This window comes from Drosophila novamexicana, unplaced genomic scaffold, assembly GCF_003285875.2.
Source record: "Drosophila novamexicana strain 15010-1031.04,08,12 unplaced genomic scaffold, DnovRS2.1 tig00004554-arrow-pilon, whole genome shotgun sequence".
NCBI lineage: Eukaryota > Metazoa > Arthropoda > Insecta > Diptera > Drosophilidae > Drosophila > Drosophila novamexicana.
The window spans coordinates 1433319-1446326 of NW_020825051.1; the positions used below are offsets into that span (position 1 = coordinate 1433319).

A 13008-nucleotide genomic window follows, 5' to 3' on the forward strand; every position below is an offset into this window, starting at 1 on the left:
TCTTCTTCTTCTTCGGCTTGCCGTCTTCTGTTATTGTTTCAACAACACGAAAATCTTCCGGAAGCTCCTGGATTTGTTCAGGTTGTTCAGGTTGTTCTTCTTCCACAGGAATCTCTTCAACTGTGACAGTTGTCTCTGGTTGCTTGTCATCCTCTTCGATGGTTTCAATCTTGGTGACTTCTTGTTTGTCACCCTTAACCTTCTTGATAACACGTGTGCGTATCTTCTTCTTCTTGGGCTTGCCGTCTTCGGTTACTGTTTCAATCACACGAACCTCCTCTGGAAGCTCCTGGATTTGTTCAGGTTGTTCTTCTTCCACAGGAATCTCTTCCACAGTGACAGTTGTCTCGGGTTGTTTGTCATCCTCTTCGATGGTTTCAATCTTGGTGACTTCTTGTTTGTCACCCTTAACCTTCTTGATAACACGTGTACGTATCTTCTTCTTCTTAGGCTTGCCGTCTTCGGTTACTGTTTCAATCACACGAACCTCCTCTGGAAGCTCCTGGATTTGTTCAGGTTGTTCTTCTTCCACAGGAATCTCTTCCACTGTGACAGTTGTCTCTGGTTGCTTGTCATCCTCTTCGATGGTTTCAATCTTGGTGACTTCTTGTTTGTCACCCTTAACCTTCTTGATAACACGTGTGCGTATCTTCTTCTTCTTAGGCTTGCCGTCTTCGGTTACTGTTTCAACAACACGAACCTCTTCCGGAAGCTCCTGGATTTGTTCAGGCTGCTCCTCTTCCACAGGAATCTCTTCCACTGTGACAGTTGTCTCGGGTTGTTTGTCATCCTCTTCGATGGTTTCAATCTTGGTGACTTCTTGTTTGTCGCCCTTAACCTTCTTGATAATTCGTGTGCGTATCTTCTTCTTCCTAGGCTTGCCTTCTTCGGTTACTGTTTCAACCACACGAACCTCTTCCGGAAGCTCCTGGATTTGTTCAGGCTGCTCCTCTTCCACAGGAATCTCTTCCACTGTGACAGTTGTCTCGGGTTGTTTGTCATCCTCTTCGATGGTTTCAATCTTGGTGACTTCTTGTTTGTCGCCCTTAACCTTCTTGATAACACGTGTGCGTATCTTCTTCTTCCTAGGCTTGCCTTCTTCGGTTACTGTTTCAACCACACGAACCTCTTCCGGAAGCTCCTGGATTTGTTCAGGTTGTTCTACTTCCACAGGAATCTCTTCCACAGTGACAGTTGTCTCGGGTTGTTTGTCATCCTCTTCGATGGTTTCAATCTTGGTGACTTCTTGTTTGTCGCCCTTAACCTTCTTGATAATTCGTGTGCGTATCTTCTTCTTCCTAGGCTTGCCTTCTTCGGTTACTGTTTCAACCACACGAACCTCTTCCGGAAGCTCCTGGATTTGTTCAGGTTGTTCGTCTTCCACAGGAATCTCTTCAACTGTGACAGTTGTCTCTGGTTGCTTACCATCCTCTTCGATGGTTTCAATCTTGGTGACTTCTTGTTTGTCACCCTTTACCTTCTTAATGACACGTGTGCGTATCTTCTTCTTCTTAGGCTTACCGTCTTCTGTTATTGTTTCAACAACACGAACCTCTTCCGGAAGCTCCTGGATTTGTTCAGGTTGTTCTTCTTCCACAGGAATCTCTTCCACAGTGACAGTTGTCTCGGGTTGTTTGTCATCCTCTTCGATGGTTTCAATCTTGGTGACTTCTTGTTTGTCACCCTTAACCTTCTTTATAACACGTGTGCGTATCTTCTTCTTCTTAGGCTTGCCGTCTTCGATTACTGTTTCAATCACACGAACCTCCTCTGGAAGCTCCTGGATTTGTTCAGGTTGTTCTTCTTCCACAGGAATCTCTTCCACTGTGATAGTTGTCTCGGGTTGTTTGTCATCCTCTTCGATGGTTTCAATCTTGGTGACTTCTTGCTTGTCACCCTTAACCTTCTTGATAACACGTGTGCGTATCTTCTTCTTCTTAGGCTTGCCGTCTTCGGTTACTGTTTCAACAACACGAACCTCTTCCGGGAGCTCCTGGATTTGTTCAGGCTGCTCCTCTTCCACAGGAATCTCTTCCACTGTGACAGTTGTCTCGGGTTGTTTGTCATCTTCTTCGATGGTTTCAATCTTGGTGACTTCTTGTTTGTCACCCTTAACCTTCTTGATAACACGTGTACGTATCTTCTTCGTCTTAGGCTTGCCGTCTTCGATTACTGTTTCAATCACACGAACCTCCTCTGGAAGCTCCTGGATTTGTTCAGGTTGTTCTTCTTCCACAGGAATCTCTTCCACTGTGATAGTTGTCTCGGGTTGTTTGTCATCCTCTTCGATGGTTTCAATCTTGGTGACTTCTTGCTTGTCACCCTTAACCTTCTTGATAACACGTGTGCGTATCTTCTTCTTCTTAGGCCTGCCGTCTTCGGTTACTGTTTCAACAACACGAACCTCTTCCGGGAGCTCCTGGATTTGTTCAGGCTGCTCCTCTTCCACAGGAATCTCTTCCACTGTGACAGTTGTCTCGGGTTGTTTGTCATCCTCTTCGATGGTTTCAATCTTGGTGACTTCTTGTTTGTCACCCTTAACCTTCTTGATAACACGTGTACGTATCTTCTTCGTCTTAGGCTTGCCGTCTTCGGTTACTGTTTCAACCACACGAACCGCTTCCGGAAGCTCCTGGATATGTTCAACTTGTTCTTCTTCCATTGGAATCTCTTCAACTGTGACAGTTGTCTCGGGTTGTTTGTCATCCTCTTCGATGGTTTCAATCTTGGTGACTTCTTGTTTGTCGCCCTTAACCTTCTTGATAATTCGTGTGTGTATCTTCTTCTTCCTAAGCTTGCCTTCTTCGGTTACTGTTTCAACAACACGAACCTCTTCCGGAAGCTCCTGGAGTTGTTCAGGTTGTTCTTCTTCCACAGGAATCTCTATCACTGTGACAGTTGTCTCGGGTTGCTTGTCATCCTCTTCGATGGTTTCAATCTTGGTGACTTCTTGTTTGTCACCCTTAACCTTCTTGATAACACGCGTGCGTATCTTCTTCTTCTTAAGCTTGCCGTCTTCTGTTACTGTTTCAACCACACGAATCTCCTCTGGAAGCTCCTGGATTTGTTCAGGTTGCTCCTCTTCCACAGGAATCTCTTCAACTGTGACAGTTGTCTCTGGTTGCTTGTCATCCTCTTCGATGGTTTCAATCTTGGTGACTTCTTGTTTGTCGCCCTTAACCTTCTTGATAACACGTGTGCGTATCTTCTTCTTCTTAGGCTTGCCGTCTTCGGTTACTGTTTCAATCATACGAACCTCCTCTGGAAGCTCCTGGATTTGTTCAGGCTGCTGCTTTTCCACAGGAATCTCTTCCACTGTGACAGTTGTCTCTGGTTGCTTGTCATCCTCTTCGATGGTTTCAATCTTGGTGACTTCTTGTTTGTCGCCCTTTACCTTCTTGATAACTCGTGTGCGTATTTTCTTCTTCTTAGGCTTGCCGTCTTCGGTTACTGTTTCAACCACACGAACCTCCTCTGGAAGCTCCTGGATTTGTTCAGGCTGCTCCTTTTCCACAGGAATCTCTTCCACTGTGACAGTTGTCTCGGGTTGCTTGTCATCCTCTTCGATGGTTTCAATCTTGGTGACTTCTTGTTTGTCGCCCTTTATCTTCTTGATAACTCGTGTGCGTATCTTCTTCTTCTTAGGCTTGCCGTCTTCGGTTACTGTTTCAACCACACGAACCTCTTCCGGTAGCTCCTGGATTTGTTCAACTTGTTCTTTTTCCACTGGAATCTCTTCAACTGTGACAGTTGTCTCTGGTTGCTTGTCATCCTCTTCGATGGTTTCAATCTTGGTGACTTCTTGTTTGTCGCCCTTAACCTTCTTGATAACACGTGTGCGAATCTTCTTCTTCTTAGGCTTGCCGTCTTCGGTTATTGTATCAATCACACGAACCTCCTCTGGAAGCTCCTGGATTTGTTCAGGCTGCTCTTCTTCCACAGGAACCTCTTCTACTGTAACAGTTGTCTCTGGTTGTTTGTCATCCTCTTCGATAGTTTCAATCTTGGTGACTTCTTGTTTGTCACCCTTAACCTTCTTGATAACACGCGTGCGTATCTTCTTCTTCTTATGCTTGCCGTCTTTGGTTACTGTTTCAACCACACGAACCTCTTCCGGCAGCTCCTGGATTTGTTCAGGTTGTTCTTCTTCCACAGGAATCTCTTCAACTGTGACAGTTGTCTCTGGTTGTTTGTCATCCTCTTCGATGGTTTCAATCTTGGTGACTTCTTGTTTGTCGCCCTTAACCTTCTTGATAACACGTGTGCGAATCTTCTTCTTCTTAGGCTTGCCGTCTTCGGTTACTGTTTCAATCACACGAACCTCCTCTGGAAGCTCCTGGATTTGTTCAGGCTGCTCTTTTTCCACAGGAACCTCTTCAACTGTGACAGTTATCTCGGGTTGTTTGTAAGCCTCTTCGATGGTTTCAATCTTGGTGACTTCTTGTTTGTCACCCTTAACCTTCTTGATAACACGTGTGCGTATCTTCTTCTTCTTAGGCTTGCCGTCTTCGGTTACTGTTTCAACCACACGAACCTCTTCCGGAAGCTCCTGGATTTGTTCAGGCTGCTCCTCTTCCACAGGAATCTCTTCCACTGTGACAGTTGTCTCGGGTTGCTTTTCATCCTCTTCAATGGTTTGAATCTTGGTGACTTCTTGTTTGTCGCCTTTAACCTTCTTGATAACACGTGTGCGTATCTTCTTCTTCTTAGGCTTGCCGTTTTCGGTTACTGTTTCAACCACACGAACCTCTTCCGGAAGCTCCTGGATATGTTCAGCTTGTTCTTTTTCCACTGGAATCTCTTCAACTGTGACAGTTGTCTCTGGTTGCTTGTCATCCTCTTCGATGGTTTCAATCTTGGTGACTTCTTGTTTGTCGCCCTTAACCTTCTTGATAACACGTGTGCGTATCTTCTTCTTCTTAGGCTTGCCGTCTTCGGTTACTGTTTCAATCACACGAACCTCCTCCGGAAGCTCCTGGATTTGTTCATATTGTTCTTCTTCCACAGGAATCTCTTCAACTGTGACAGTTGTCTCTGGTTGTTTGTCATCCTCTTCGATGGTTTCAATCTTGGTGACTTCTTGTTTGCCACCCTTAATCTTCTTGATAACACGTGTGCGTATCTTCTTCTTCTTAGGCTTGCCGTCTTCGGTTACTGTTTCAACCACACGAACCTCCTCTGGAAGCTCCTGGATATGTTCAGGCTGCTCCTTTTCCACAGGAATCTCTTCCACTGTGACAGTGATCTCGGGTTGCTTGTCATCCTCTTCGATGGTTTCAATCTTGGTGACTTCTTGTTTGTCGCCCTTTACCTTCTTGATAACTCGTGTGCGTATCTTCTTCTTCTTAGGCTTGCCGTCTTCGGCTACTGTTTCAACCATACGAACCTCTTCCGGAAGCTCCTGGATATGTTCAACTTGTTCTTTTTCCACTGGAATCTCTTCAACTGTGACAGTTGTCTCTGGTTGCTTGTCATCCTCTTCGATGGTTTCAATCTTGGTGACTTCTTGTTTGTCGCCCTTAACCTTCTTGATAACACGTGTGCGTATCTTCTTCTTCTTAGGCTTGCCGTCTTCGGTTACTGTTTCAACCACACGAACCTCCTCCGGAAGCTCCTGGATTTGTTCAGGTTGTTCTTCTTCCACAGGAATCTCTTCAACTGTGACAGATGTCTCTGGTTGCTTGTCATCCTCTTCGATGGTTTCAATCGTGGTGACTTCTTGTTTGTCGCCCTTAACCTTCTTGATAACACGTGTGTGTATCTTTTTCTTCTTAGGCTTGCCGTCTTCGGTTATTGTTTCAATCACACGAACCTCTTCCGGAAGCTCCTGGATGTGGTCAAATTGTTCTTTTTCCACTGGAATCTCTTCAACTGTGACAGTTGTCTCTGGTTGCTTGTCATCCTCTTCGATGGTTTCAATCTTGGTGACTTCTTGTTTGTCGCCCTTAACCTTCTTGATAACACGGGTGCGTATCTTCTTCTTTTTAGGCTTGCCGTCCTCGGTTACTGTTTCAACCACACGAACCTCTTCTGGAAGCTCCTGGATTTGTTCAGGTTGTTCTTCTTCCGTAGGAATCTCTTCCACAGTTACAGTTGTCTCGGGTTGTTTGTCATCCTCTTCGATGGTTTCAATCTTGGTGACTTCTTGTTTGTCGCCCTTAACCTTCTTGATAACTCGTGTGCGTATCTTCTTCTTCTTAAGCTTGCCGTCTTCGGTTACTGTTTCAACCACACGAACCTCCTCTGGAAGCTCCTGGATTTGTTCAGGCTGCTCCTTTTCCACAGGAATCTCTTCCACTGTGACAGTTGTCCCGGGTTGCTTGTCATCCTCTTCGATGGTTTCAATCTTGGTGACTTCTTGTTTGTCGCCCTTAACCTTCTTGATAACACGTGTGTGTATCTTCTTTTTCTTAGGCTTGCCGTCTTCGGTTACTGTTTCAATCACACGAACCTCCTCCGGAAGCTCCTGGATTTGTTCATATTGTTCTTCTTCCACAGGAATCTCTACAACTGTGACAGTTGTCTCTGGTTGCTTGTCATCCTCTTCGATGGTTTCAATCTTGGTGACTTCTTGTTTGTCGCCCTTAACCTTCTTGATAACACGTGTGCGTATCTTCTTCTTCTTAGGCTTGCCGTCTTCGGTTACTGTTTCAACCACAAGAACCTCTTCCGGAAGCTCCTGGATATGTTCAACTTGTTGTTTTTCCACTGGAATCTCTTCAACTGTGACAGTTGTCTCTGGTTGCTTGTCATCCTCTTCGATGGTTTCAATCTTGGTGACTTCTTGTCTGTCGCCCTTAACCTTCTTGATAACACGTGTGCGTATCTTCTTCTTCTTAGGCTTGCCGTCTTCGGTTATTGTTTCAACCACATGAACCTCTTCCGGAAGCTCCTGGATTTGTTCAGGCTGCTCTTTTTCCACTGGAATCTCTTCAACTGTGACAGTTGTCTCTGGTTGTTTGTCATCCTCTTCGATGGTTTCAATCTTGGTGACTTCTTGTTTGTCGCCCTTAACCTTCTTTATGACACGTGTGCGTATCTTCTTCTTCTTAGGCTTGCCGTCTTCTGTTATTGTTTCAACCACACGAACCTCTTCCGGACGCTCCTGGATTTGTTCAGGCTGCTCTTTTTCCACAGGAATCTCTTCAACTGTGACAGTTGTCTCTGGTTGTTTGTCATCCTCTTCGATGGTTTCAATCTTGGTGACTTCTTGTTTGTTACCCTTAACCTTCTTGATAACACGTGTGCGTATCTTCTTCTTCTTAGGCTTGCCGTCTTCGGTTACTGTTTCAACCACACGAATCTCTTCTGGAAGCTGGATTTGTTCAGGCTGCTCTTTTTCCACAGGAATCTCTTCAACTGTGACAGTTGTCTCGGGTTGTTTGTCATCCTCTTCGATGGTTTCAATCTTGGTAACTTCTTGTTTGTCGCCCTTAACTTTCTTGATAACTCGTGTGCGTATCTTCTTCTTCTTAGGCTTGCCGTCTTCGGTTACTGTTTCAATCACACGAACCTCTTCCGGAAGCTCCTGGATATGTTCAACTTGTTCTTCTTCCACTGGAATCTCTTCAACTGTGACAGTTGTCTCTGGTTGCTTGTCATCCTCTTCGATGGTTTCAATCTTGGTGACTTCTTGTTTGTCGCCCTTAACCTTCTTGATAACACGTGTGCGTATCTTCTTCTTCTTAGGCTTGCCGTCTTCGGTTACTGTTTCAACCACATGAACCTCTTCCGGAAGCTCCTTGATTTGTTCAGTTTGTTCTTCTTCCACAGGAATCTCTTCAACTGTGACAGTTGTCTCGGGTTGCTTGTCATCCTCTTCGATGGTTTCAATCTTGGTGACTTCTTGTTTGTCACCCTTAACCTTCTTGATAACACGTGTGCGTATCTTCTTCTTCTTAGGCTTTCCGTCTTCGGTTATTGTTTCAACCACACGAACCTCTTCCGGAAGCTCTTGGATTTGTTCAGGTTGTTCTGCTTCCACAGGAATCTCTTCCACAGTGACAGTTGACTTGGGTTGTTTGTCATCCTCTTCGATGGTTTCAATCTTGGTGACTTCTTGCTTGTCGCCCTTAACCTTCTTGATAACTCGTGTGCGTATCTTCTTCTTCTTAGGCTTGCCGTCTTCGGTTACTGTTTCAAACACACGAACCTCTTCTGGAAGCTCCTGGATTTTTTCAGGCTGTTCCTCTTCCACAGGAATCTCTTCCACAGTGACAGTTGTCTCGGGTTGTTTGTCATCCTCTTCGATGGTTTCAATCTTGGTGACTTCTTGTTTGTCGCCCTTAACCTTCTTGATAACACGTGTGCGTATCTTCTTCTTCTTAGGCTTGCCGTCTTCGGTTACTGTTTCAAACACACGAACCTCCTCTGGAAGCTCCAGGATTTTTTCAGGCTGTTCCTCTTCCACAGGAATCTCTTCCACAGTGACAGTTGTCTCGGGTTGTTTGTCATCCTCTTCGATAGTTTCAATCTTGGTGACTTCTTGTTTGTCACCCTTAACCTTCTTGATAACACGTGTGCGTATCTTCTTCTTCTTAGGCTTGCCGTCTTCGGTTATTGTTTCAACCACACGAACCTCTTCTGGAAGCTCTTGGATTTGTTCAGGTTGTTCTTCTTCCACAGGAATCTCTTCCACAGTGACAGTTGTCTCGGGTTGTTTGTCATCCTCTTCGATGGTTTCAATCTTGGTTACTTCATGCTTGTCACCCTTAACCTTCTTGATAACACGTGTGCGTATCTTCTTCTTCTTAGGCTTGCCGTCTTCGGTTACTGTTTCCAACACACGAACCTCCTCTGGAAGCTCCTGGATTTTTTCAGGCTGTTCCTCTTCCACAGGAATCTCTTCCACTGTGACAGTTGTCTCTGGTTGCTTGTCATCCTCTTCGATGGTTTCAATCTTGGTGACTTCTTGTTTGTCGCCCTTAACCTTTTTGATAACACGTGTGCGTATCTTCTTCTTCTTAGGCTTGCCGTCTTCGGTTATTGTTTCAACCACACGAACCTCTTCCGGAAGCTCTTGAATTTTTTCAGGTTGTTCTTCTTCCACAGGAATATCTTCCACAGTGACAGTTGTCTCTGGTTGTTTGTCATCCTCTTCGATGGTTTCAATCTTGGTGACTTCTTGTTTGTCGCCTTTAACCTTCTTGATAACACGTGTGCGTATCTTCTTCTTCTTAGGCTTGCCGTCTTCGGTTATTGTTTCAACCACACGAACCACTTCCGGAAGCTCCTGGATTTGTTCAGGTTGTTCTTCTTCCACAGGAATCTCTTCCATAGTGACAGTTGTCTCGGGTTGTTTGTCATCCTCTTCGATAGTTTCAATCTTGGTGACTTCTTGTTTGTCACCCTTAACCTTCTTGATAACCCGTGTGCGTATCTTCTTCTTCTTAGGCTTGCCGTCTTCGGTTACTGTTTCAAACACACGAACCTCCTCTGGAAGCTCCTGGGTTTTTTCAGGCTGTTCCTCTTCCACAGGAATCTCTTCCACTGTGACAGTTGTCTCGGGTTGTTTGTCATCCTCTTCGATGGTTTCAATCTTGGTGACTTCTTGTTTGTCACCCTTAACCTTCTTGATAACACGTGTGCGTATCTTCTTCTTCTTAGGCTTGCCGTCTTCGGTTATTGTTTCAACCACACGAACCTCTTCTGGAAGCTCCTGGATTTGTTCAGGTTGTTCTTCTTCCACAGGAATCTCTTCCACAGTGACAGTTGTCTCGGGTTGTTTGTCATCCTCTTCGATGGTTTCAATCTTGGTGACTTCTTGTTTGTCGCCCTTAACCTTCTTGATAACACGTGTGCGTATCTTCTTCTTCTTAGGCTTGCCGTCTTCGGTTATTGTTTCAACCACACGAACCTCTTCTGGAAGCTCTTGGATTTGTTCAGGTTGTTCTTCTTCCACATGAATCTCTTCCACAGTGACAGTTGTCTCGGGTTGTTTGTCATCCTCTTCGATGGTTTCAATCTTGGTGACTTCTTGCTTGTCGCCCTTAACCTTCTTGATAACTCGTGTGCGTATTTTCTTCTTCTTAGGCTTGCCGTCTTCGTTTACTGTTTCAATCACACGAACCTCTTCCGGAAGCTCCTGGATATGTTCAACTTGTTCTTCTTCCACTGGAATCTCTTCAACAGTGACAGTTGTCTCTGGTTGCTTGTCATCCTCTTCGATGGTTTCAATCTTGGTGACTTCTTGTTTGTCGCCCTTAACCTTCTTGATAACACGTGTGCGTATCTTCTTCTTCTTAGGCTTGCCGTCTTCGGTTACTGTTTCAACCACATGAACCTCTTCCGGAAGCTCCTTGATTTGTTCAGGTTGTTCTTCTTCCACAGGAATCTCTTCAACTGTGACAGTTGTCTCTGGTTGCTTGTCATCCTCTTCGATGGTTTCAATCTTGGTGAATTCTTGCTTGTCGCCCTTAACCTTCTTGATAACTCGTGTGCGAATCTTCTTCTTCTTAGGCTTGCCGTCTTCGGTTACTGTTTCAACCACATGAACCTCTTCCGGAAGCTCCTGGATATGTTCAACTTGTTCTTCTTCCACTGGAATCTCTTCAACTGTGACAGTTGTCTCTGGTTGCTTGTCATCTTCTTCGATAGTTTCAATCTTGGTGACTTCTTGTTTATCGCCCTTAACCTTCTTAATGACACGTGTGCGTATCTTCTTCTTTTTCGGCTTGCCATCTTCGGTTACAGTTTCAACAACACGAACCACCTCTGGAAGCTCCTGGTTTTGTTCAGGCTGCTCCTCTTCCACAGGAATCTCTTCCACTGTGACAGTTGTCTCGGGTTGCTTGTCATCCTCTTCGATGGTTTCAATCTTGGTGACTTCTTGTGTGTCACCCTTAACCTTCTTGATAACCCGTGTGCGTATCTTCTTTTTCTTGGGCTTACCGTCTTCGGTTACTGTTTCAACCACACGAACCTCCTCTGGAAGCTCCTGGATTTGTTCAGGCTGCTCCTTTTCCACAGGAATCTCTTCCACTGTGACAGTTGTCTCGGGTTGCTTGTCATCCTCTTCGATGGTTTCAATCTTGGTGACTTCTTGTTTGTCGCCCTTAACCTTCTTGATAACTCGTGTGCGAATCTTCTTCTTCTTAGGCTTGCCGTCTTCGGTTATTGTTTCAATCACACGAACCTCTTCCGGAAGCTCCTGGATTTGTTCAGGTTGTTCTTCTTCCACAGGAATCTCTTCCACAGTGACAGTTGTCTCGGGTTGTTTGCCATCCTCTTCGATGGTTTCAATCTTGGTGACTTCTTGTTTGACACCCTTTACCTTCTTAATGACACGTGTGCGTATCTTCTTCTTTTTTGACTTGCCATCTTTGGTTACAGTTTCAACAACACGAACCTCCTCTGGAAGCTCCTGGATTTGCTCAGGCTGCTCCTCTTCCACAGGAATCTCTTCCACTGTGACAGTTGTCTCTGGTTGCTTGTCATCTTCTTCGATAGTTTCAATCTTGGTGACTTCTTGTTTATCGCCCTTAACCTTCTTGATAACACGTGTGCGTATCTTCTTCTTCATAGGCTTGCCGTCTTTGGTTATTGTTTCAACCACACGAACCTCTTCCGGCAGCTCCTGGATTTGTTCAGGCTGTTCTTCTTCCAAAGGAATCTCTTCAACTGTGACAGTTGTCTCTGGTTGTTTGTCATCCTCTTCGATGGTTTCAATCTTGGTGACTTCTTGTTTGTCACCCTTAACCTTCTTAATGACACGTGTGCGTATCTTCTTCTTTTTAGGCTTGTCATCTTCGGTTACAGTTTCAACAACACGAACCACCTCTGGAAGCTCCTGGATTTGTTCAGGCTGCTCCTCTTCCACAGGAATCTCTTCCACTGTGACAGTTGTCTCAGGTTGCTTGTCATCCTCTTCGATGGTTTCAATCTTGGTGACTTCTTGTTTGTCACCCTTAACCTTCTTGATAACCCGTGTGCGTATCTTCTTCTTCTTAGGCTTGCCGTCTTCGGTTATTGTTTCAACCACACGAACCTCTTCTGGAAGCTCTTGGATTTGTTCAGGTTGTTCTTCTTCCACAGGAATCTCTTCCACAGTGACAGTTGTCTCGGGTTGTTTGTCATCCTCTTCGATGGTTTCAATCTTGGTGACTTCTTGTTTGTCACCCTTAGCCTTCTTAATGACACGTGTGCGTATCTTCTTCTTCTTGGGCTTACCGTCTTCGGTTATTGTTTCAACCACACGAACCTCTTCCGGCAGCTCCTGGATTTGTTCAGGCTGTTCTTCTTCCAAAGGAATCTCTTCAACTGTAACAGTTGTGACTGGTTGTTTGTCATCCTCTTCGATGGTTTCAATCTTGGTGACTTCTTGTTTGTCACCCTTAATCTTCTTGATAACCCGCGTGCGGATCTTCTTCTTTTTGGGTTTGCCGTCCTCGGTTACTGTTTCAACCACACGAACCTCCTCTGGAAGCTCTTGGATTTGCTTAGACTGTTCTTCCTCCAAAGGAATCTCTTCCACAGTGACAGTTGTCTCGGGTTGTTTGTCATCCTCTTCGATGGTTTCAATCTTGGTGACTTCTTGTTTTTCACCCTTAACCTTCTTGATAACACGGGTGCGGATCTTCTTCTTTTTCGGCTTGCCGTCTTCGGCTACTGTTTCAACAATGTGAACCTCTCTCGGAAGTTCGATGATTTGTTCAGGCTCATTTTGATATATGGGAACTTCTTCTACTGTGACAATTGTCTCGGGCTGTTTGTTGTCCTCTTCGATGGTTTCAATCTTTGTGATGTCTTGCTTGTCGCCCTTAACCTTCTTTATTACACGTGTGCGTATAATTTTATTCTTCTTTTGACCATCTTTAGTGAGTTTTTCAACCATTTTTATAGTTTCGGGAATTTCCGTTATCTCAACTTCATGTGTTTCTTTAATTTGTGTTGGTGTCTTTTGTTGTGTGTGTTTTGTGTCAGTGGCTTGTTTTGTATCTGTGTAAAAAATATGCTTTTAGTCTTAATTCGGCTTGTATTTTGGTTATTGTTTTGTGTAATATGTGTTTT

At 44.8% G+C, this 13008-nt stretch overlaps 1 protein-coding gene across 2 annotated transcripts in view; it reads right to left on the reverse strand.

The window, feature by feature from the left end:
• LOC115769331 (titin) overlaps positions 1 to 13008 on the reverse strand; it is an 86766-nt gene that overhangs the window by 33128 nt on the left and 40630 nt on the right. Inside the window, exons 20-22 of one of the 2 annotated variants that reach the window (XM_030714092.1) lie at positions 12830 to 12936; positions 8078 to 10495; positions 200 to 2542 (exon numbers count right to left, since the gene is read on the reverse strand). The exons of the other annotated variant lie outside the window; for it this stretch is intronic. Of the exons in view, the coding sequence (XP_030569952.1) occupies positions 200 to 2542; positions 8078 to 10495; positions 12830 to 12936 (4868 nt within the window). The remainder of the gene's footprint in view (positions 1 to 199; positions 2543 to 8077; positions 10496 to 12829; positions 12937 to 13008) is intronic. 2 annotated transcript variants of the gene reach the window in all.